The sequence below is a fragment of the Mirounga angustirostris genome, unplaced genomic scaffold, assembly GCF_029215605.1.
Source record: "Mirounga angustirostris isolate CCGP_5_RB_7025 unplaced genomic scaffold, mMirAng1.0.hap1 SCAF_16, whole genome shotgun sequence".
Classification (NCBI taxonomy): domain Eukaryota; kingdom Metazoa; phylum Chordata; class Mammalia; order Carnivora; family Phocidae; genus Mirounga; species Mirounga angustirostris.
Window position 1 is genome coordinate 56874747 of NW_026991724.1, and position 25513 is coordinate 56900259.

A 25513-nucleotide genomic window follows, 5' to 3' on the forward strand; every position below is an offset into this window, starting at 1 on the left:
TAGACATCAGTTGAGGAAAACACTCACTTCTCATAGGAAACATAAGCAGGAAGATTGGTCTCCTCTCAGGCCCAACCCAAAAGCTATCCAGAACTAAGTTCTTGGGAAGGAACCATTACCTGTGGGGCAATAGATGGAGAAATTCTCTGACTAGAGACTCTGACCTCATACTTCCTGCTGATCTAACTGTCTTATGAGGATCTGTCATTCTGCAAATGTGCACCAACAAGAGACTAACTGGGCTGAGGCCATATCAGAATCATGGACCCCAGAGACACCATCCTTCTCTGTCTCGGTGAGTTCTTAAATGCAAGTGGGTAAGGGGGGGAGGGTGGCGAAGCCCCAAAACAGTCAGTGTCCCTCTTACTATGAGGAATCAGGAGATTCTGACCTCCATATTGGAGAGTTGGCCTTTGCCCAGATATCTATAACTGTGTCTTCCCAAATCCAAGTAGCCTGTGGAACATGTTCAACCCATGTCATGCTGTGTAGAGATCCATGATGGGTCCAGAGTTCCTATAGATGAGAGCCTTAGGGCCTGAAATCTAGAAGATAAAACTAAAAGATGAGCCTCAAAGCTATGCTTGCTGTGGAAGAAAAAAGGACACCCTTCATGTCATTAGGCAGGGTGACTTGAAACAAACACTGGAAACTGGAAGACTCATCTCTCATGAATCTCTCTCTTCCAGTGTTCTGTCTGAGCCAGAAGATTCAGGCACAGGAAGGTAAGTGTTCCACTAACTCTCTCCCAGCCACCTTATACCTTGGTACAGAAGGGTTGGAAGAACAGTCAAAAGCCCAAGCAAATTCCAATTTTATTCCCCATTCCAGCCATCTCTGCTGTGTTCTTCTCTCCAAAACCCTCAAACACATTGTACTCAGACCTGGATTTAGTGTTTTCTTCCATTAGGCTGTCTGCCCCTGATATCAAAGACACATATTTTACTGAATGTTCACAACTGCAGGGCTGAGGAAGTTGGGAGCCATTGGTGATTACCCAATATCTGTCCCTATGTCAGACCTATTTGTTTTCACAACCTAATTCTCTCCACTCTATCCACTTTGCTACATCTAATGGGATGTTGCCTTAGCCCCACCCTCTCAAGCAGTCTCTGTAATGGACACCAAGTAGCTCTCAAGTATGAGTGTATATTGTCACCTCCACTCCTGCCTTGTCCGTGTCTTCTCTCCTCCAGCTTCTTCTAAAGACTGTAGCCTGGATTACTTGTGTGTTTAAAACACAGGTATCTTTATCTCCCTCAAACCCCTCAGGGGTCAAACTTCAGATAAACATACTGATGTAACCGGTTCTCCCAAGTGCTGCCTGCCCAGGTTGCATCTGCTCCCCCAACCCATCTTCCACTCTCCCACTGAACCTCTGCTCTTTACCCATGCTGAACTTACTTTAGTTTGTCCCTCACTTCTTTGTACTTCATTAACCCTTCTCCCATCATCCATTCTATCCACAATGCTCCCAACCTGCCAGTCCACACTGCCTAGGCAATTGCTACTCATCCTCATGTGTCAGCTGAACCCTTACATCTATTATCAGACCTCCAAGATCTACATCTCTATACTGCAGACCATGTGTCATGAACTGCGATTATATACTTGTGTATTTTTAAAAATTAGTATCTGACATTTCCCACATCATCATTCCCTTAAAGGTCTTACCCAGGTTGTGTAGGTCAGGGTTTCTCAACCTTGGACCTATCAACATTTGGGAGCAGATAATCCTTTGTTGGGAGGGAAGTCCTGTGCATTGTAAGATCCCTGGCCTTTACCCAGTAGATGCCAACAGTGCCTCCCGTCCCAACCAAAACTGTCCCCAGGCATTGACAAATTGTCCCCTGGGAGGCAAAATTGCCCCCTGTTGAGAACCACTAGTTTAGGTCATGATATTAAATGAACACTGTGTCTGCATTAATGGAGGCATCTCTCATATACTTTGGAAGAACAAAAGCATGGATGTATTGGTGAATGAATAATACTGAATAACAGGAAGTCCTGCAATTTTTGGTAAATACGGTCAACATCTTCCATGGCCACAGATAGTAGGTTGGTCTTCCTTGATGGCATTCCTCCTGAGCATGGCAGAGTCCCTTCCATTCTCCCCTCACAGAGCAGCAGTTGAGTACATCACTATCAGATCTAAAATAGATGATACATCTCGATAAAGGAACCAGCAGATTGTTGAGTTGTTGATGAGGATTGCCATGGCAACAAAATACCACGCAGCCTTTATGGCAGACTCTTGGTTGCTAGGGTAGGGGCTGTGGGAAGAAAGAGTGGGAAGTGACCTCTTAGTGTGTACAAAGTCTCCTCTGGGGTGATAAAAATACAACAAGATAGAGGTGATGGAAAATCTTTAAAAAAAAAGGAGCGGGGGGAGGCGCCTGGGTGGCTCAGTCATTAAGCATCTGCCTTCACCTCAGGTCATGATCCCAGGGTCCTGGGATCGAGCCCCACATCGGGCTCCCTGCTCAGCGGGGAGTCTACTTCTCCCTCTCCCACTCCCCCTGCTTGTGTTCCCTCTCTAGCTGTGTCTCTCTCTGTCAAATAAATAAATAAAATCTTAAAAAAAAAAAAAAGAGGGGAAGGTTACACAACATTGTGAATGCATTAAATACCACCCAATCATACACTTTAAAAATGGTTCATTGTATGCTATGTGAATTTCACCTCAAAAAGAAAATAAACATGGAAAGGAAGGAGTTTGGTTCCTCAAAAGGCTAAACGTAGAATTATCATATGATCCAGCATTTCCATTCCGACGTATATAACCAAAGGAATTGAAAGCAGGGACTTACACAGATACCTGTACACCAATGCTTAGGGCAGCATTATTTACCATAGCCAAAGACGGAAACAGCCCAAATATCCATTGGCCGGAGTGGATAATCAAAATGTGGTTTACACAGACAATGGAATGTTATTTGGCCATTCAAACAAAGGGTGTTCTGACACATGCCACAACATGCGTGAACCTTACTCAGGGTATTATGCTCAGTGAAATACACCAGACACAGAAGGACAAATATTGTATTATTCCACTCATATGGAGTACCTTGAATAGGCAAATTCATAGACAGAAAGTAGATCAGATATTACTGGTGGCTGAGGAAAGAGGGAGTGGGGAGTTATTGCTTAATGATTATAGAGTTTCTGTCTGGAGTCATAAAAAAATTCTGAAAATAGAGGTCATGTTTGCACAATGTAGTGAATGTAATTATTGCCATTGAACTGTTCACTTAAAAAAATGGTTAAAGGGGCGCCTGGGTGGCTCAGTCGTTAAGCGGCTGCCTTCGGCTCAGGTCACGATCCCAGGGTCCTGGGATCGAGCTCCCTGCTCGGCGGAGAGCCTGCTTCTCCCTCTCACTCGAGCTGCTCTGCCTACTTGTGCTCTCTCTCTCTCTGTGTTAAACAAATAAATAAAAATCTTTAAAAAAAATGGTTAAAAAGGGGGGAGGGTGCCTGGCTGCCTCAGTCGGTAGAGCATGTGACTATCAATATCAGGGTCATGAGTTCAAGCCCCATGTTGGGTGTGGAGCCTACCTAAAAAAAGAAAGAAAGAAAGAAAGAAAAGAAAAGAAAGTTGAAATGCTAAATTTCACATTTTATATATTTTACTACATTTAGAAAATACCAAAAAAAGATTTTAAAAAGGAAAGAATTGCAGGTCCTTCACACCTTAATTTATTTGTATTCTGTCCAGAGAGAAGGAAAGGACTGTGGTTTCTCCATAGCAGACCACCTGAGTCTGGGCTTTATTTTCTTCTAGGGGATTTTCCTGTTCCTATCATATCTGCCACACCTGGTTCTGTGATTCCCTGGAATGACTCTGTGAAGATCCTGTGTTGGGGGACTCCCGAGTCTTACTTGTACCAACTGGAAATCCTGGGAAACTCCACATTCGAGGTGGTGGAGAAGAAATTGGGATTTCAGAAGAAGGCTGAATTCCTCATTAAACACATGAATCCAAACACTGCAGGACGTTATCAGTGCCAGTATAGGAAACAGGACCACTGGTCAGAGCACAGTAAAGCCTTGGAGCTGGTGGTGACAGGTGAGGACACATCCAAGGTCTCCAGCCCTCTGTGTTCTTTCTTTCTTATTTTTTCATAGACTTTACTTTTTTTTAATTTAATTTTATTTTATTGTGTTATGTTAGTCACCATATAATAAATCATTAGTTTTTGATGTAGTGATCCATGCTTCATTGTTTGCGTATAACACCCAGTGCTCTATGCAGTATGTGCCCTGCTTAATACCCATCACTGGGCTCACCCATCCCCCCACCCCTCTCCCCTCTAAAACCCTCAGTTCATTTCTCAGAGTCCATAGTCTCTCATGGTTCATCTCTCCCTCTGATTTTCCCCCATTTTTCCCTTCCTTCTCCTAATGTCTTCCATGCTATTCCTTTTGTTCCACAAATAAGTGAAACCATATGATAATTGACTTTCTCTGCTTGACTTATTTCACTTAGCATAATCTCCTCCAGTCCCATCCATGCTGATGTAAAAGTTGGGTATTCATTCTTTCTAATGGCTGAGTAATATTCCATTGTATATATGGACCACATCTTCATTATCCATTCATCTGTTGAAGGGCATCTCAGCTCTTTCCACAGTTTGGCTATTGCAGACATTGCTGCTATGAACATTGGGGTGCATATGGCCCTTCTTTTCACTACATCTGTGTCTTTGGGGTAAATACCCAAGAGTGCAATTGTTGGGTCATAGGGCAGCTCTATTTTTCATTTTCTGAGGCACCTCCACACTGTTCTCCAAAGTGGCTGTACTAACTTGCATTCCCACCAACAATGTAAGAGGGTTCCCCTTTCTCCACAACCTCTCCAACATTTATTATTTCTTGCCCTGTCCATTTTTGCCATTCTAACTGGTGTAAGTTGGTATCTCAATGTGGTTTTGATTTGAATTTCCCTGATGGCTAATGATGATGAACATTTTTTCATGTGTCTGTTAGCCATTTGTATGTCTTCTTTAGAGAAGTGTCTGTTCATGTCTTCTGCCTATTTCTTGACTTATTTGTTTTTTGGGTGTTGAGTTTGAGAAGTTCTTTATAGATCTTGGATACCAGCCCTTTATCTGTAGTGCCATTTGCAAATATCTTCTCCCATTCTGTGGGTTGCCTCTTTGTTTTGTTGACTCTTTCCTTTACTGTGCAGAAGCTTTTTATCTTGACGAAGTCCCAAAAGTTCATTTTTGCTTTTGTTTCACTACCTTTTGGAGATGAATCTTGAAAGAAGTTGCTGTGGCCAATGTCAAAGAGGTTACTGCCTGTGTTTTCCTCTAGGATTTTGATGGATTCCTGTCTCACATTGAGGTCTTTCATCCATTTTGAGTTTATCTTTGTGTGTGGCGTTAGAGAATGGTCAAGTTTCATTCTTCTGCATGTGGCTGTCCAATTTTCCTAGCACCATTTATTGAAGAGACTGTCTTTTTTCCATTGCATATTTTCTCCTGCTTTGTCAAAGATTATTTGACCATAGAGTTGAGGGTCCATATGTGGGCTCTCTATTCTGTTCCATTGGTCTATATGTCTGTTTTTGTGCCAGTACCATGCTGTCTTGGTGTTCACGGCTTTGTAATATAGCTTGAAATCGGGCAATGTGATGCCCCCAGCTTTGTTTTTCTTTTTCAACATTTCCTTGGTGATTCGGGATCTTTTCTGATTCCATACAAATTTTAGGATTGTTTGTTCCAGCACTTTGAAAAATGTCATTGGAATTTTGATCAGGATGGCATTGAAGGTATAGATTGCTCTGAGTAGCATAGACATTTTAACAATGTTTATTCTTCCAATCCATGGAAGAAAAAGCATGGAATATTTTTCCTTCTTTTTGTGTCTTCTTCAATTTCTTTCATGAGTGTTCTATAGTTCCTAGAGTATAGATCCTTTACCTCTTTGGTTAGGTTTATTCTGAGGTATCTTATGGTTTTGGGATTATTGTAAATGGGATCCATTTACCATAGCATCATTAGTTTTTGATGTAGACTTTACTTCTAGAACAGTTTCATGTTTCCAGAAAAATTGAGAAGAGAGGACAGAACATCCCCATATACCTATCACCCACTCTCCCTTGTTGTTAACATATTCTGTTGGTATGGCACTTTTCTTACCATTAATGAACCAATATGGATAACTTAGCATTTGCCAAAGTGCATAGTTTATTTAGGTCTCCTTAGCTTTTACAACTGTTGATGGGCATGCAGGAGGGCACCTGATGTGATGAGCACTGGGTGTTATAGGCAACTGATGAATTATTGATCACTACATCTGAAACTAATGATGTACATATGTTGGCTAATTGAATTTAAATAAAAATTTTAAAAAGATTTCCTTAGCTTTTACGCAGCAGTCATTCATCTGCTCTAGGATCCCATCCCACACTGCATGCAGTTGTCACATCTCCTTAGGCTGCTCTTGGCTGTGGCAGTTTTGAGGAGGGCTGGTCAGGTACTTTGTAGGATGCCCCACTATTGGAAGTTGTCTGATGTTTCTCTCATGATAAGACAGGGTTCCTGGGGTAACTGTGAGGAAGACCACAGAAGCACAGTGCCATTTTTACCACATCACATTAAGGGTACACACCATACAAATGAATATGGCTGTTGATGCTAAGCTTGAGCACCCGGCTGAGATAGCATGTGCAGGTTTCTCCTCCTGACCCTTTCTGTATGGATAGAAATCAGTAAATGCAGCCTGTACCTAAGGAGGGGGAAGTTATGCTCCCTGCACAAGCCTGGCCCTAGATTTTAAGCCCTCTGTCCTCAGGGTGGCTTGACCCTGTGTTTCTAGAAGGGTTTGTTTCTGGAAGGGTCCATCCTGAATTTCCAAGTCTTTTCACTTGCTAACATTCTTTTTACATAATGTCGCCTCTCTCAACCTCTGACTTAGCTCCTCAAACTCTGGATACTATTCCCCCTTTTCCCCAAATATGGCTTGTGATACTGTGATTTATAATAAGAACTATATATTTGGTTTTTGTTCCTGTTCCTGGCACAGAGCTCTTAAATCCCTTGGAATTTCCTGAATGACTAAGAATGGTAAAGTGTTTTGATATTCTAACAAACCCCTTCTTCCTACCTTGCCTGAGGTTATGTCAATGAGGTGACTTTTGGACCCCACTTAAGGACCCGGGTTGGTTGCCAGGAGAACCGACCATGTGACTAAAATGTTTGAACTTTCAGTCGCTCCCCATCCCCACCTCCAGGGATGGGTGAGGGGCTGGAGGTTGAATCAATGGCTAATGGCCAAAGATTTAATCAACCATGCCTAGGTAATGAAGCCTCCATAAGAACCCAAAAGGACAGGGTTCAGAGAGCTTCCAGGTTGGTGAACACGTGGAGGTAGTGGTAGAGAGGCGCACCTGGAGAGGGCACCTGGCCTTACACATCCCTACCATCTGGCTGTCCCTGATTGTATCCTTTATAATAAACCAGTGATCTAGTAAGTAAACTGATCTCCTGAGCCTGTAAATTGCTCTGGCAAATTAAATGAACCAAGGAAGGGGTTGTGGGAACTTCTGATTTACAGCCATTCTGTCAGAAGCACCGGTGACATGAGAGGCTTGTGATTGGCATCTGAAGTGGGAGCGTTCTCAAGACTGAGCCCTTAATCTTTGGGATCTGATGTTATCTCCAGGTAGATAGTGTCAGAATTAAGTTGAATTGCGGGATGCCCAGTGGGTGTCTCGGGACTGCTTGGTGGTGTGGGGGGGAACCCCACATGTTGTAATTGGGAACAGAATCATTTGGGTCTTATGGCTCTAGAAACAAGATCTCCAGCTCTTGAAGATGGCATCTCATCCAAGCCCCACAGGCTGCTTGCTTGCTCAGACTTGTCTGAATAGTTTGGGACAGAGTATGGGTCTTGGAGTAGGGAAATGAGAAGTTCCCAGCTCCCATTCCTTTGGATCCGGGTCTTACCATGGACCCAATAGGTGTGGTGGGGATAACAGGGAAAGGAAGAAAAATCTTGCTATTAGCTTACTCTCTTCTCTTTTAGGCTTCTACAACAAACCCTTCTTCTCTGCTGACCAGGGCATTGTGGTGATGCTAGGGAAGAATATCTCCCTGCAGTGCAGGTCAGCACACATCCCATTTGATAGATTTTCACTGATCAAGGAAGGAGGAGCCACCCTGTCACAGAACCAAAATGGCAGACACCAAGGCACCTTCATTCTAGGTCCTGTGAACCAAAGCTTCTCAGGGAACTACAGGTGCTATGGTTGGTACAGCAGCAGCCCTTATGTGTGGTCAGCCCCCAGTGATGCCCTGGGGCTTGTGGTCACAGGTAGGTGCACCCCAGCCCAGCCCTGTGTCCTCCCCTTGGGGCCTTGGCCTCCGGCAGGAATACAAAGAGGGGCACTGAGAAAGAACAGTGGGGCAGTAGAGGCTGTGAAGAAAGACTTTCATCCACACCCCATTTGATTTTCACATCCTCTCCTAGAGTTCTCCAGACAGTGCCCTTTAAAAACATGTGGTCTGTTGAGAATGGAGCAGCCAAAGTTCAGAGTCACGTTAAGGGGCAGTGTTGAGACAATAGATCCCAGACACCACCTCAGACTAACCCACCTCTCTTCTTCACATCCTTGGTTGCATCTGGAAACCCTTAAACTAACCTTCAGTACTATAGTCTGCTCTGAGTGATTGGCTGGAAATTTATGGCTCGTGGAAAGAACTCTAAAAACTCTAACATGAGCCCCATTATCACAGTGTTTGCATCTCTCTACTCGGCAGAAGAAGACAAGTTACAGCAAAGGAAAGCAACTGCTGACTCTGCTGCACAGGGCAACCACATTCATCTCTCGTGCCCACCTTGTCCAATCACTCTACAAGCTGAGCACTTAGAGTAGTCATGGCACTGTAAGATCAGAGAGGCTAGAGTGCTTTTTCATTTAACAGTGCATAGATAATTGGGCACGGATGGAGGAGGAGTGAATTTATTAGTCTTTTTCTTTAAAGCAGATAGCCACAGTATCTTGTCTTAGAAATCATCTATCCCAGTGTTGGGATAATACTATCCTGTATTATCCTCTCAAACTCAAAATACTGTGCATTTTGTAATTAGGAACTAATTTGAAATTCCAAATCCATTTGAAATTATTTCTGTATTTTAACAAGAGAGTTACTATGATTTCTGAGCATTGTCATTTCACACTATTTTATTACATCCTTGAAATGAACATGGGCCCAGAAAGTCCATATAACAAATGAAGAATTTTTTTTTTTAAAGATTCAGAGAACAGCAATGTCCAGTGAACAGTCACACAATAGTGGAGATACAATTTACCTAAGATTATCTGAAACTTTTCTCTGGCTACTTCCCATATACCAACACTGCTGTATCCTTTGTCATGTATGAAAAAGGAACACAAGTTGTTACATGGGGTGAAGAAAGTGTAGAGGAGAAAATTTAGGATTTCAAACATATGAAGGTGTTGCAAGGAAGGATATGACTAGACTTTGAGGGAAATGAAGAGGGAATGAAAAGCAAACACAACATCCCCATAGTCACCTCCTTTCCTGTTCACAAGACTCCCCTTTGACCCAGGCTCAAGGATTAAGTATGGCGCTTGTTAGTGCATGAGTTCATTGAGGAGGGGTTCTGACACAAATAGGGAAATGAGCTCCTTTTCAGGGCTCTGGGGTTGGGATGAAATGGAACATGACCAGTGATTGCTCATCTCCTTTTAATTATGTCTGCAGATATAATGAAACAAGATTACACAGTGGGGAATTTGATCCGAATGGGTGTGGCAGGGCTGGTCCTTGTGGCTCTCTTGGCCATACTGGTTAAAAATTGGCACAATCATCAGGCTCCAAACAAGGAAGACTGTCCAGATCTTTCTGAGCTGAGCTGGAGTAAACAGAAATGTCAGACATAATGGACCTTTGGACAAACTCCTAACAGCCAAAAGGTAGACACCTGTTGCTGAAGTAGTAATGAGTCAGCACTTGCAGAGTTCTGCAGAGCTACTGGGAGAACAAAAGAGAGAAAGAGGCACTAACAATTTTGGATACATTTTCAAACCAATGGTATTTTCTTATACATATCTGATACAGTTGTATACCACCTTTCTATATGTTGGTGACAAAATTCTTGGTATAGTCTTGGTTTAGCTCATTCCTGTGATAAAAATCACGCAAAGCATTCTCAGTTCTCATTGCTGACTGTTTTTCTCCCAGCCTCTACAGAAGGTCTGGCTCAAAATTTCAATCTGTCTTGAATTTATCAGCAAAACCAGATACGCTCACATCCTTCTAGGTAAGCTCTTAACACTTAGAATTCCATAAATTATTAATACTACTAATTATTAATGTTGTCCATTCAACATACCATATACTCCATGACATGTATCCTTCTAGTTTTCCCTACACTGACATTTGTGTATTAACACAGGCTTTCCCCACTGCTAAGAAGACTCTCCTGTTCTTATGAAACTAACATTTCTTTTTTTCTTTTTATTTATTTGTTTAAAATCAATTAATTAACATATAGTGTATTATTAGTTTCAGAGGTAGAGTTTAGTGATTCATCAGTTGCATATAACACCCAGTGCTGATAATATCAAGTGCCCTCTTTAATGCCCATCACCCAGTTACCCCATCCCCCTATCTCCCCTCCAGCAAACTTCAGTTTGTTTCCTATAGTTAAAAGTCTCTATGGTTTGTCTCCCTCTCTGATTTTGTCTTATTTTATTTTTCCTTCCCTTCCCCTATGTTCATCTGTTTTGTTTCTTAAATTCCACGTATGAGTGAAATCATATGATACTTGTCTTTCTCTGACTAACTTATTTTGTTTAGTATAACACCCTCTAGTTCCATCCACATCATTTCAAATGGCAAGATTTCATTCTTTTTAATGGCTGAGTAATATTCCATTGTATATTTGTAACATTTCAAAATATCTCATGCCTCCAATGCAAATTCAATAGACTTGTGAAAACAACCCCAACAAGCATTTCCTCTGGGAATTTTTGATAGATTGCTTAGTCTATTGATCCATCTCTTTGTAGTATTTGGCATAAAATATTATAAATATTTATTGAGATTATGAATAAATAAGCTGATGAAGGAAATGTTAGTGATTGGACCAGATAAAACTACAAGGAAGTGCCATAGTTTCGGATGAGGGCTAATCAGAGACTTTACATCAAAGCCAGGATTTGGACCCAAGAATGCAATGGGGTTTGATCCTGACAGAGGGATAAGATTAGTTTCACACACTTGGTTTTGTCCACACCAGGGTCTTGTTTGGAAAAGCAGACTGTAACCCTGGGAATAAAAAGATCTTCCCCTCCTAGGAAAAGACTATATTGTCCTGTAGCCATGATGACAAGGTGCCACCAGAACCGCTTTTTCACCCATCATCAGTGACCACTCACCTTAGTGAAAATGCTTTGGCGATTCAACCAGCCAGCTCCTTGTTTCTAAATGTCAGCCAATCAGAAACAGGTTTACTCCAGTAAGCACATCTGTGAGTGATAGCCAATCAAAAGTCCCCCTCAAATAAACATCTTTTACAAATAATGCCAAACCACAAGAGGCCCTGAGAATCCCAAAAATCCTGTCTAGGATCATCTGTAGGCTTTGCTCGGAGACTCAGAGATATCCCATCTGACCAGCACACCAGCATAACTCTCCCTTAATATAGTAAAAATAAATTCCACTCTGCCTTTTTTATTTCAGGCACTGAATGGTGAGTGCATTGGCCTCGACAGTTCATATATTGGGTTGATTTAGGTTAAGTGTAAGGCTCGGCTTAGGGGCAGAGTATGGGGACTTATATTCCATGACCTTCACTTTTATGTTAGGCTTTATTCTAGTCACTTCATTTGCAGGAGCATGCTGCAACCCTGTGAATTTTATTCTATTCAGTCCATCTATCACGTGGGCAAAGAGATGCTCACAAATGATATGATTTGATGGGCACCCGCTGGCTCAGTCCATAGAGCGTGCGACTCTTGATCTCGGCGTTGTGAGTTTAAGCCCCACACTGAGTGTAGAGATTACTTAAAAAAAAAAAAAACTTTAAAAAATATTATGATTTGAATAATGATACAAATATATGGATACAGAGTTTCAGTTTGGGATGATGAGAAAATTCTGGAGACATGGTGGTGATGGTCCCACAACAATGTAAATACGCTTAATGTCACTGAACCATACACTCAAAAATGGTTAAAATGAAACCCTATGTCTGTCAAAGAACAATTCCCTTTGGGGATATAAAGGTTTAGTTTTGAAAGATGAAAAAGGGGTGCCTGGGTGGCTCAGATGGTTAAGCGCCTGCCTTCGGCTCAGGTCATGATCTCAGGGTCCTGGGATCGAGTCCCGCATCGGGCTCCCTGCTCCTTGGAAGCCTGCTTCTCCCTCTGCCTCTCTCTGTCTGTCATGAATAAATAAAATCTTTAAAAAAAAAAGAAAGAAAGAAAGATGAAAAAGTTCTGGAGCAACAATGTGAACGCACTGCACACTACTGTATAATGGCTGAAGATGGTAAATTTCATGTTATGCGTTTTTTGCTACAATAAAAAGCTTTTTAAATAGTTAAAATGGTAAAAAAAAAAATTTATGTTACGTATTTTTTACCACAATCTGTGAAAAGTTCGTTGTGGCCTGTAGAGACTGAAAGTAGATTACTTGTTGCCTGGAGCTGGTAGAGTTGGCGGCGGGGGGTGGGGGGGGCGGTAATTGACATTAATGGCCAGGGAGCGCTGGGTTTCTTTTTGTGGTGGTGGAAAAATTCTAAAATTACATTGTGGTAATGGTTGAGCAATTCTGTGAATGTACTAAAAACCATTGAATTATATACTTTAAATAGGTAAATTGTATGGTATAGTTCAATAAAGTTTTTTTTTCAAGTACCAAAAAAAATGAATATATTGTTAATGACATCCTCGGGGTTGCTCACTCTTTAAGTGATTGAGTGATGGCTTGAAATCCATCATTTCCAACATGGCTTACAAACTTTAAACAGAGATAGTCCCAGGAGTATGGGAGTGAGCTTAAGACGACAAATGGGCTCAAGTAAAAACACTTTGATAAAGTCAAGTCCTTGGAAGGATTTCCCTCTTAGAAAAAGTGGCTCTAGAACTGCTCCAATCACCATCTCAGAAAACGACAAGCAAACCTGCCTGTCTGCAAGTCTGGACGCAGACTTACGAAAAATCAGAAACACTGACATCTTCCACAAGAGTGTGAAGTTGAATTCCACTTCTGAGCCATGTAGGACCAAAACCACAAATGAATGTAAGATTGCTTACAGCCTGCTGAGACACCTGGGCCCTCCAGAAGAATCAAATGGAAGGCAACACTTTCGCTACAAGTACACACAACAATATACGTTGGAATCCCATAGGTAGGAAAACTCACTGTGAATAACCAGCAATAAAAAATTGCAAACTTGGGCGCCTGGGTGGCTCAGTCGTTAAGCGTCTGCCTTCGGCTCAGGTCATGATCCCAGGGTCCTGGGATCAAGTCCCACATCGGGCTCCCTGCTCGGCGGGAAGCCTGCTTCTCCCTCTCCCACTCCCCCTGCTTGTGTTCCTGCTCTCGCTATCTCTCTCTCTGTCAAATAAATAAATAAAAATCTTAAAAAAAAAATTGCAAACTTCATAAAGAAACAAAGAAACCCCAAATATTATGGAAGAATTAACAATACCAAGGGACTTGAGATACAGAACTGTCATATGCCTATGTAAATTATTAAAGTAGTTAGCAGAGAAGAAAGCCACAAGGAAACCGAGGCTAGACCCATTCTCTAAAGTCCAGACCCAACCCCAATTAGGGCCAGGCCATGGAGATACTAACCTGATCCTCTGTGGTGCCAGGAAGCTGACTTAAATTCCAGGGAGCTCCCCACAACTTTTAAAACAATTTCATAGGAACATGTTATCAGGCAACCAGCCTCTTGAATAGACTCTCAAACTCTCTAAGTGAGAGGTAGCAGAACTTTCTCACTATACCAAGAGAACTACTTCTCTGCCCCTGGTCACTTTATCCCCAAAGGACAACTAGTTCTTTCCTGATACAGGGACCCACTCATTACGAACCTTACCTTCATGCTATGAATGGACTTTAGGCTGACAATGATGAGTAAATTAAGATGTTTTATGGGAGAGAAGTGAGACAAGATCCCTTCTGGCCCAGAGACATCTTTGTTATCTACAGGCAAGCCTGCCTCATTGTCTCCTTTGAACTAGCAACCACTTCCTCTCTCCCCCATGGTTTGGTATCTAAATGTTTCCATAGGTCAAGTGTGGTTTTAAAAACAAAAAACAAAACCCCATAGCACATAGCCAGGTTTCTCACAGGCATTGGCTGTGCCCACTCTCTATGTGGTCAACGTAAAAAACTCCAGTGGGTGGCCCTGGGTCCTCACCCACTACTTCTTCTGCACCCATCTTTCCTGTAAGTTTAAGTTTCCTAAATGATGCACACAGGAAGTCAGCTGGAAGAACCCCCCTGCTATATCCTTAGCGAGTCCTAATGGGGAGGACAAGACAGTAGCAATCCAGGGTATGACCCTTTTTACAGGGAGAGCAGAGCTTCTGATTTTAGGTCTAAATCTGCCCGGGAGTAGATGCACAAGCTATCATCTCAATCAAGAGTGACCATCTCACTTGAGCTTTTCTTCTCCAAGATGGCTTCTGAGAAAGACTTTACAGGTACATGAGAATGATGCCCTCCCTCAAAATGTTGTAAGGACATTTTGGTGGAGACCATCTAGACAGGTGGCATGGGTGGGTGTTGGCTGGCTGGAGAAGACGGGTGCTGGAATTTGGAACCAAGGATTGGAGGCAACAGAAAAGAATGGAATAGAAATCCTATCATTTGCAACCATAGGAATGAACCCACAGGGCATTATGCTAAGTGAGATAAGTCAGACACACAAGGACAAGCACTACCAATACCACTTATACTAGAACAAAATTGTCCTATATTTTGACTTAAGTGTTGGTTACATGACTATACACATTTATCAAAACTCATATAGAACTGAACAAGAAATGAGTGGGTTTTACTATATGTAAATAAGGAAGTGAATGGAATATATTCAACCACAAAATCAAGAAATAAGAACAATAGTAATAGATTGGGGGAGATTTCCTCATAGAATGTAAGGCAGAATATAAATCAGCATTACATTTCATTTTCCAAAATTATTTAGACCCTTTGAGGAAAAAAACACATTTTGAGTTTTAAAATATATTAAAATATTTAAGATTTTAATATTTAATTTCTGCTTTATAACAGACTAAAGGAATATACTTATGTAAGAAACAGAACATTTTGTTTCAAAAATTGCATTTTGTTGAAATGTTGTAACAAACCTTTGGAGAAGATAGCATTATCATTTCATTCTGATGAAACCAATTAACTGACCCAAGCATATGCATACCAAACAAAGGGGAGCCAAGATTAAACACATATTTTTTTAATGATTCTAAGGTTTCTGCTCTGCACATTACCCTATGCCTTTCCTGGGCATAATGTCCACATTTCAAAATTTAGAGGAAGACCCTGAAATGAGTTTCAGGTGGGGCAGACAATTGTCAGAGGATCTGGTTAGACCACAGAGATGACCAGATGTGTCATGGGGACAATGACCTGTCCTTATGCCTCATGGTCAGAGGTAGAAGGAAGACTGTGAAGCTTCTTGTAAAAAGTCAGTGTGAAAGCCCCATGGCGATTAGTGCTGGGCTTCACCCACCACATCCTGTGCATCTTCCTGGCCTGCTGGACTTAGTCTCCACCCAGCTGCTCAACATTCTCCTGGTACAATCAGTACTATGACCTCTACGCTCACTGCCCTGCTCTACCTCGGTGAGTTCTTGCACGTGAGGGAGACAGAATCCAGGGGTCTGGGTGTGGGGGGGCAGCATGTCTCACTGTTCTTGTCTTCCAGGGCTATACCTGAGCCAGACCATCAGCACCCAGAAGCGTGAGTCCCTCCTTCAGAGCCCCAGAGTCTCTCTACTGGGCTGAGACAAAGTATCCACCTAGGAGCCACTAGAGGAGAGAGCAGGGGCTCTGGTTTGCTAGGAGTGCTTGGGACCAGCAACCGGGTGGAAATATGGGTGGGAAGGGGCTTTATCTGGAACTCCAGCCTCTGATTCCCTTCCAGAGATTCTTTCGAAACCCATCATCTGGGCCAAGCCAGATTTCATGATTCCGAAGGGAATGCGAGTGTTGATCTTATGCCAGGGGACTCCTGAGGCCATTGAATACCAGCTGTATTTTGAGGGACACCTCTCTGCCCAGCAGAGCCCAAAACAACTTGGGAGGAGGAACATAGCCATGTTCCGCATCCCAGCCATGACCCCGCTCACTGCAGGGCAATACAAGTGCATTTACCGAAGCAAGGAGCTCTGGTCAAACCCTAGTGACCCTCTGGATCTGGTGGTAACAGGTAACTGTCCCATCCTCCGCCTGAATCCTGGGGAAGGTCATCATTTATTTATTAATCTCCTTTGGTGTCATTCAACCTCACTCAGCGGTTACCTATGACCTAGAGGCAGATTGGTCTTAGGTCAGGTTCTCCAGGTGAGATGCTCTGAGATGGATGCATGTGTGCAGGGGGGAACACTGGGGAGCATCTTTAAAAGTGACCCCAGCGATGAGGAGTGAGGGAAACAGGCCAGGCAAAAGGCAGAAGCTGGACCATGGTGCAGTTTCAACAGACACCTCAGCCAAGCAAATGTGGAACTCTGGACCTGGGATGGCCCTTCTGAGTGGTCTTGAGATGAGGCTAGGGGTTCTGTACCCACCAGTGTCAACCCCTCCTAGGGAGGAGGTTCCATTCAAACATCCGAACTTTTATGGCACTCGTATTCTATCAGGGGAAGACAGAGCACGAGTCTAAGTCAGGACAAATCAATCAGTCATGAGCACCTAAGGAGTAAATGATGATATGGAAAAAGACAGAGTAGAATGGGGTTGGGAGGGAAGGCAGTCTCAGGAAGGCAGTCCCAGGCTCCTTTAGCTGAGGGATGTGGTTCTCAAACTTAAGCAGGCATCAGAATCACCTGGAGGGCTCGTGAAAACACAGTACACCCATGTTCACGGAAGCGCGATTCACAATAGCCAAAAGGTAGCAACAGGCTCAGTGTCTACTGACAAAGGAATGGATGAACAAAATGTGGTCTATACACATGATGGAATATTATTCGGCCTTGAAAAGGAAGGAGATTCGGACACCTGCTACGTCATGGATGGACCTTGAGGGCGTTATTCTGAGTGAGATAAACCAGTCACGGAAGCACAAATACTGTAGGAGTCACTTCTGTGTGGGAGCTAGGATGGTCAAAGTCATAGAGACAGAAAGCAGAATGGTGGGTGCCAGGGGCTGGGGGGCAGGGATGGGGTGAGGGTGCTTAATAATGGGTACAGTTTCAGTTCTGCAAGATGAAAAGGGTTCTGGAGATGGATGGTGGTGATGGTTGCATGACAATGTGAAGGTACTCAACGCCACTGAATTGTACCCATAAAATTGGTTAAGATGGTAAATTTTATGTGTCATGTATTTCAAAACAATGTAAAACAATAATAATTTTTAAAACACAGATGGCTGCCTTACTCCTGAGTTTCTGATGCAGTGGGTCTGGGGTGGAGCCTGGAAATCTGCATTTCTGATAAGCTTCCTGCTGATGCTGATGTCGCTGGTCCCAAGGATCTCTAACTCTGAGAACCGCTGATGTTGGGCAATCCCCAGAGAGAGAGTCATGCTAATGCCCCTGAAAGTTAGAGGAGTGAGTGTCTCAGTCTTGAAGGGAGAGATCAGGGAGGGCATGTCCATGACCAAAGCAGAGGAGGCAGAGATTCTTGGGTGTGACATCCCAGTCTTAAGGCCAAGGAGGAAGGGAGACATAGGAGGCAGGATAAAGACTCTCTTAACCTACCTGTCTCCTTCTCCCACAGAAATGTATGACACGCCCACCCTCTCCGTTCATCCTGGGCCTGAGGTGACCTCAGGAAAGAACGTGACCTTCTATTGCCGACTAGGCACTGCAACCAACAAGTTCTTTCTGCTCAAGGAGGGAAGATCTGGCCGCCCTCAGCACAGATATGGGAACACCCAGGTGGAGTTCCCCATGGGTCCTGTGACCACAGCCCACAGAGGGACGTACAGATGTTTTGGCTCTTATAACAGCCATGCATGGTCTTTCCCCAGTGAGCCTGTGAAGCTCCTGGTCACAGGTGAGGATAACCCTCAGATTTCCCCCATGTCCTCTCTGGAACCCCAAGTGAACCCCAACCAGTGATGAGGAAGGCAGCAAAGGGACAGGTGGGAAGATGCAGAGGGCACCTCCCTGCAGTGCCCTCATCCACATGCATTTTTGCAGAGGCCCAGTTGATTTTTCCCGAGGAAGAAGGCCAGAGGGACAGGGAGAGGGAGGACACAGAGACTAGGTGGGAAGACCAGAGGAAACCCAAAACCTTTATGGTTTTCTTTGTTTCCACTGCCAGAAGATGTTGGGGACACCAGCCTTGCACCCACAGAACACACCTCTTTTTCTGGTGAGTAACAGTTACTTCTAAACTTGGGTGGGGGGGTGATCAGAGCCTCCCAGTGACACTAAAAACATGTCGTTCATTCGAAATATCCATTGACTGTATAGCAATTGTCATGACCTGCAGTTCCCTCAGTGGAGCAAATATCCTTGCTTTCATGGCACCTGTAACCCAGCGGGAGGTAGACCGAGAGTCAAAGTCAGAGAAATAAGCCAAGCATATAGCACAGGGAGAGCAAACAGTGGTGTGGAAGAAAGAGTAGAACAAATAGGGTGAGGGTGACCGGGAGGGCAGGTGGCAATATTAGAGCTGTCTGAATCGGCCTCACAGTGGAGCAAATACCTAAAGAACTAAGGGCGTTCCTTCTGTGGCTACATGGGAAAGAAGGTTCCAGAGAGAGGGAGTGGCCATTGAGTATGGCAGGGGGGAGGGCCAAGGCAGGGGGAGGGCCAGTGCGGGGAGTAACTCCCTCCACTGGGAGTGACACTGCACAGTGCCGGTGGGGACGGGGTGTGGGCTCAGAGCCTGGAAGAAAATGGGGAGACTGTGAGTCATCCAACATGTGAGGAAGAAGCCATGTTGATCCACGTAATGAGGAAGCTGAGGGCCAGAGGGAAGACATGCCCGGTGGGGCGTCCTGGAGCTGAATTCCCCCCCGGGTTTGCCTGTCCTTTGGCTCTTCCTCTCTACCTGCCAGATGAAGCCAGCAGGACCTGGAGGGTGGGGTGGGGACCTGGAAAAGCTGCACAAGGCCATGGGGCTCAACTGAGGGGAGGAGAGGCAGCCTGGGCAGAGGCCGACACTCTTTTTCTCACTGCTTCACTTCCCTATCATCCACAGACCTTTGGGACCTCGACTTGTTAACCACAGAAGCAGAATTCCAGCAAGGTAGGCAAGCAGCGGGTGCTGCAGTCTGGGAAGGAGCGTGATCTGGAACGGGGAGAGGCGGGGCGAGGCGTGTCCATCCATTCCTGTCAGCCATCAGTCTGTTCTTCTGACCCCAGACCTTGCCCTCTGGGATCACACTGCCCAGAATCTCCTTCGGATCGGTCTGGCTTTCCTGGTCCTGGTGGCCCTCATGTGCCTCCTGGCTGAAGACCGGCTTTGGAGGAAGAGGGCACAAGAGAAAGCCAACAGGACTTCAAGTCAGGAACGCAGGAGAAGGTTCAGAACACAGAGACGCCTGGACAAATGACCGAGAGACGTGCTGGCCACAGGTAGAGCTGAACGCTGGCCTCGACCCCGAGCTGAGTGAGCTCTGTGTTGTACCCATGGAGGGGGGTTCCCTGCAGGAAACTGAAGGACAGCTGCGTGGAGTCTGGCAAAGCTTCCAGGAGGAGTTGGGCAGGGGGGATGAAAGAGCTAAATTTCTCCTGCAGACAGACCCTCTCGTCTCTTGTGGGGTGTAAGCATTTTTGTGCCTGCCTGATGCAAACCAAAGTTTTAACCACCCTGGATTTCACCAAATATATCTCCTTTGTAAACAGCATGGCCACAGAATATTTCCTTCCTACTTCGGTCTTTATCCCTAGTTCTTCTTTCCTTTGCTGCAATATGTCATTCACGATATTTAATAGCCAGTACAGAAAAAAATAATAATAACCAGTACACAATAGGCATTTGTCAAAAGGAACAGCACAGAGAGGCACCACCGGGTTAACGGAGGTGCAGGCTGTGAGCACACGTACAGCTCAGTGTGTCCTGGCTGGGTCTCAGCCTTGCCCCAATTCCTCTGTCCTAGGCCACCTCAAGCTTCTGTCTGCCTCGCTTCTTTATCCAGAATTGGCCTTCTTCCTTGGGTTTCCCCCCCAAAACGTTCCCCAAACCCTCCAGCTTGACTCCAGATATCACTTCCATGTTCCCAAAGCACCTGTTGTTCGTCTACAACATCACTGGGGCTCTAACACCGCATACACACCCATTTTCCTGTCTCTACAGTGAACTTGTGTGAATTAAGTCTGTGTTGGGTCTGATGGCTGTGCTCACAGCTCCTGCCACTAAGAGAGTTCTCCGGAAATATACGTCAGGTCAATGGATGTATAAATGAGGCTATAGCGCAGCTTAGCTCTTGAGACTCCTGATTATTGTCCTTGAAATGCTATCTGGACCCTTTGTTCCTTGAGAACTTCTTCTTGATCAGCCCATTAATATAACCATTATATGGGTCCCTGCCCCCCTCAAGATTCTCACACCTCACACGGTGTCAAGTCCATTCTCTAAATCTGAGTCCCTGTTATGTATCAGAGAACGTTAATTCCAACCTCAAAGGGGTTGGACGTGCATTTTTAATGAGATAAAGAATACCCAGAAACCAGCTTAGGCTCTGACACGTGTAAGTTAACTCAGTGCATGGTAGCTGTTATTATTCCCAGTACTACGGGGAACTGACACTCACACGAATTGTTACGTCAGTACCAGTGGACCCATACTGAATGTCCTTCTTTCTGTTCTTCATCGGCTAGGTCTTCACAGACCAAGAACTTCTGTTGATACTGAGTCATAATGTTCTTTATCCCAAGAGGTGATGGACTTCTTCAGAGTGTGTTTATGACATCCCAGGTTTTCCATATCCTAAGCTATGGCAGGAAACCTACAGTCTCAAGGGGGAAAAAATGTGTAAGGTAGAAGAATTTTGGAGGGGCGCCTGGGTGGCTCAGTTGGTTAAGCGACTGCCTTCAGCTCAGGTCATGATCTCAGGGTCCTGGGATCAGGCCCCGCATCGGGCTCCCGGCTCGGCGGGGAGTCTGCTTCTCCCTCTGACCCTCCCCCGTCTCATGCTCTCTCTATCTCATTCTCTCTCAAATAAATAAATAAAAAGAATGTTGCAACCAGGGCGCCTGGGTGGCTCAGTTGGTTAAGCGACTGCCTTCGGCTCAGGTCATGATCCTGGAGTCCCGGGATCAAGTCCCGCATCGGGCTCCCTGCTCGGCAGGGAGTCTGCTTCTCCCTCTGACCCTCCTCCGTCTCATGCTCTCTGTCTCTCATTCTCTCTGTCTCAAATAAAAAATAAATAAATAAATAAATAATTAAAAATTTAAAAAAAGAAGAATTTTGGATCTCCAGATATAAGTGCAGGGGCTTGAGAGCCTCCTCAGAGGGATGGAGGGGTCTTTTCCACACAAGGCTGTTCCGCTCACTGCTCCAAGTCAAAATCTTCCAAAATTGGTCAACAAGACTAGACCAGATGGTTAAGTGGAGCATTACTCTTTTTGAAATGTTGAACCCAGTTTGTATTCCAGACAGTGAAATGAAGCACGGGGAGGAGGAAGGGAGGGAAAGGGAGAGAAAGTACCGGCCAGTTGTTTGTTATGGAGGTTTATTGGAAACGCTTAAAAACACTTCCATTATAGCAGGGAGGACATTAGAAGGAAGGGAAAAATGAAGGGGGCGGGTAATCGGAGGGGGAGATGAACCATAAGAGACTATGGACTCTGAGAAACAAACTGAGGGTTTTAGAGGGAAGGGGGGAGGAGGGATTGGTTAGCCCGGTGATGGGTATTAAGGAGGGCACGTATTGCATGGAGCACTGGGTGTTATACGCAAACAATGAGTCGTGGATCACCACATCAAAAACTAATGATGTATTTTATGGTGACTAACATAACATAATAAAATAAAATTTAAAAAATTTTTCTTTAACCATTAAAGTGCTAACATGATAAAAAACAAAACAAAACAAAAAACCACTTCCATTTATTTCTCAGTGGTTAGAACCTAATAGTTTGCCCTACTTGGATGCAAGAGAGGTTGAGAAAGATAGGCTTTATTCCAGGCATCTCTGCGACAAGATAAATATTGGCATTTCTGTGACCAATGGAGTGAGGAGGGATGTGACAGAGTTGTGATAGGCAGCTGCAGTCTCTGCAACCAGAGCCTACCATGTGCCAGGCACTGGTAAAAGGACCACAGCCCTGCCAGAACAGGGATGATTGTCCAGGAGAGCAGATCTTCAAGAAAGTGAGTAAATGCACCTCCCGGAGGGAGGTCCAGCAATGGATGATGGGTCCTGGTCCTGAGATTGGTAATATTTGCCGGGTTTGTTACTTCTGAGGATTACCTAGATTATTCTGAGCCCTTTAGATTTCAATATTAACTTGAGGATGTTGGTTGTCACAAAAGACCAGCCTGGGTTGTGCATGAAATTGTACTAAAGCTACAGATCAATTTAGGGGGAATTATCATCTCTTCAATCTTTCAATCCATGCAAGCTTGCACCCTAAATGTGTTATATTTTGTCACGTATTTATATGTTCCCTGATTTCTCTAAATAATATCGTGTAGTCCTCTATGTACAGAATGTGCACATCTTTTGTTAGATTTCCACAAGATATATCCTCTAGTTATATCATCCCCAGACAGATCCCTAAGTATGTGACTTTTATTTTGTAAGTGGTATCATTCTTTAAATAATTTTATCACCATTGTTTGTTGCTGGTATTATAAAAATAAAATTGGCTCTTGTATATCAAATATGTACTCAGTGGTCTTGCAAATTTCACATCTTAATTTTAACAGTTCTAGATTATTTCTAGGTTTAAAATTTTTTAGAGTTTTTTGTAAAATTGATTTCTTTTTTACTGTCTTAACTACCTGGCTAGAACCTCCAACACATTAATGGATAGCAAGGATCCTTTTCTTAGTACCAATCTTATGGGGAATAGTTTTAATATCTTACCACTGAGTAAGCAAATTGCTATCATTTTTTTGTAGATATTCATTGTCCCAGTTAGAAAATTCCTTTGCATTCTTGTTCTGCTAAGTTTGTTTCCATTTGCAAATGAGAAAGAACATATCCAGTGAGACCAGTTAGGAGGCTCCTACATTATTCTAGATGACAGTTGATAATGGCTCAGAGAAAGTGGAGACCTTTCACATATTTTAGGCACATAAGTCATACTTCATTTTATTGTTTAGAAATAATGGCTGAAAATTATGGAAGCAGCCCAAATGTCCATCAACTGATGAAATGATAAAGAAGATGTATATGTACAATGGAATATTACTCAGCCATCAAAGAGAATGAAATCTTGACATTTGCAATGATGTGGATGGTGCTAAAGTGTATTATGCTAAGTGAAATAAGTCAGTCAGAGAAAGACAAACACTATATGATTTTACTCATATGTGGAATTTAAAAACAAAACAAATGAGCAAGGGAAAAAAAAGGGTGGGGACAAACCAAGAAACAGATTCTTAACTATAGAGAACACACTGATGGTCACCAGAGGGGAAGTGGGTGAGGGGATGGTGATTAAGGAGTGCACTTGTCATGATGAACACTAGGTGATGTATGGAAGTGTTGAATCACTGAACTATGTGCCTGAAACTAATATTTCACTGTATGTTAGCTAACTGGGATTTAAATAAAAACTTAAAAAAAGAAACGATGATGAAGCAGGTAGCAGGATCAGCAAGAACTCTGGACAACTTGGATGGATGAAGAAGGGACATTTCCCTCTCACTCTTACCCATAGGTGAACCATGAGCTGCACGGTAAGAAGGGGATATATTTGGGGCAAAGTCAGAGATACAAATTAATGGCCCATCTTCCCAAACTGAAAAGGTTTCATTTTTTATTGAAATATAATTGACATATAACATTGTGTCCATCTAAGATGGACCACAAGCTGGTTTGATACACAATATACACTTATATATTGCAATACGATCGTCACTGTAGTGTTTGTGAACACCTCTGTTGTATCACATAATCACTTCTTTGTTCTGGTGGGAATGAGTAAGATGTAGTCTCTTAACAATGATGCAATATCATTGTCTGGAATCACTGTACTCTGTATTAGACCTCCAGGACCCTCTTATCTACTAGTTGCTAGTTCATACCCTCAAAGAATGTCTCCCCATTTCCCCCACCCCCATCCCCTGGCCACCACCACTCACCTCTCCGTTTCTGTGAATTCAGCTTTTTCAGATTCCACCTATAAGTGACAACATACGGTACTTGCCCTTCTCTGTCTGATTTATCTCACCTCTAATAATGCCCTCAAGGTCCACCCATGTTGTCACAAATGGCAGGATTTCCTTCTTTCTCATGCTGAATAATACATGAAAGCATTTTCGAGAAGCAGGCACACCCATCACTCTACAGCACAGCACTGGGGCTCTGGTGCTGGACCGTCTCTGGTGCTGGACAGATTGATGTTACAGTAGCCTGGTCTCACAGACATTAGGTAAGGTGATGTTTGAGGGCTGAGTGACACCTCCTTTCCCTACTCAGTCCAACCTCCCTTCTTTCTGCATTTACCCCAGATTCTTCCATATTCCTAATTACAATAAGACTGGCTCTCCAGGCTGTGTGCCCTGTTTTCTTCATCTCGTTTCATACAACAAATCTAGTGCAGAATCAGGAGGTAGCGGGGAAATGACCAAATTCAGTCTCTGTTAAAAACCTGTGATCCTGAGGCAAGATAGGTCCCCTCTATCTCCACCTTCCATTTGCCAAAAGGAGGAACAGTAGCTCCTTCTCAGCAATGTTATGAGGATGTGATGTCACCCTAGAGATAAGTCAATGTTCCACCACCACCACCACCGGGACCCAACTTTTCCAACTTTGAGTTATCAATGGGAGCTCAAGCTTCAGAACACGGACAATTATGTGGGGAAAGCTCCATCCCTCTACTCTTACTGGTCCACGGCTCTGAAGACCAGTTTTCTGCTTGGCCCCTCACGCTCAGGCATCAACCCACTGGGAGCTGGCTCCTTCCCCCACACACACTTCTGCTGAAGCTGTTTTTGTGATAAACATTAATGGCTTCCTGGAACTCACAGTGGATGCTTCTCAGCCCGTGTCTCACCTTTGTTCCTCTGTTGGTTGTATGACCACTTCCTCCTTGAAACAGTTAGCTTCACTGGCCTCCTCCACTCGTTTTCTGACCATCCTGTACCTTCAGTTTGCAGGCTCTCCACCACCAGAGCTTGTGGGTTCCATGGTAGACCCGCCTTTCTCTGGA

At 43.8% G+C, this 25513-nt stretch overlaps 2 protein-coding genes across 7 annotated transcripts; both read left to right on the forward strand.

The window, feature by feature from the left end:
* The first annotated feature begins 95 nt into the window (after positions 1–95).
* FCAR (Fc alpha receptor) lies at positions 96–10011 on the forward strand. Of its 6 annotated transcripts, none has more exons than XM_054511634.1 (5): positions 96–295; positions 690–725; positions 3782–4066; positions 8032–8319; positions 9735–10011. In XM_054511634.1, exons 1-5 carry the CDS (start codon positions 262–264, stop codon positions 9911–9913), a joined length of 822 nt encoding a protein of 273 aa, XP_054367609.1. In that variant the 5' UTR covers positions 96–261; the 3' UTR covers positions 9914–10011. The 6 variants fall into 6 exon arrangements, with proteins under 6 accessions (XP_054367609.1, XP_054367611.1, XP_054367613.1 ...); XM_054511636.1 differs by having other exon boundaries at positions 8032–8253; XM_054511638.1 differs by lacking the exon at positions 8032–8319.
* A 5812-nt stretch (positions 10012–15823) lies between these two features.
* Positions 15824–19766, forward strand: NCR1 (natural cytotoxicity triggering receptor 1). Its single transcript, XM_045890482.3, is given in 8 exon segments — positions 15824–15857; positions 15940–15975; positions 16159–16443; positions 17952–18230; positions 18501–18551; positions 19386–19433; positions 19550–19720; positions 19723–19766. Coding segments are annotated over 8 exon segments (948 nt in total).
* Positions 19767–25513: the final 5747 nt, after the last annotated feature.

Coding starts and splice junctions, on each gene's coding strand:
- FCAR (XM_054511634.1), top strand. CDS start 262: ATGGACCCCAGAGACACCATCCTTCTCTGTCTCG. Junction 296..689: donor CACCATCCTTCTCTGTCTCG/GTGAGTTCTTAA, acceptor TCTCTCTTCCAG/TGTTCTGTCTGAGCCAGAAG. Junction 726..3,781: donor GAAGATTCAGGCACAGGAAG/GTAAGTGTTCCA, acceptor ATTTTCTTCTAG/GGGATTTTCCTGTTCCTATC.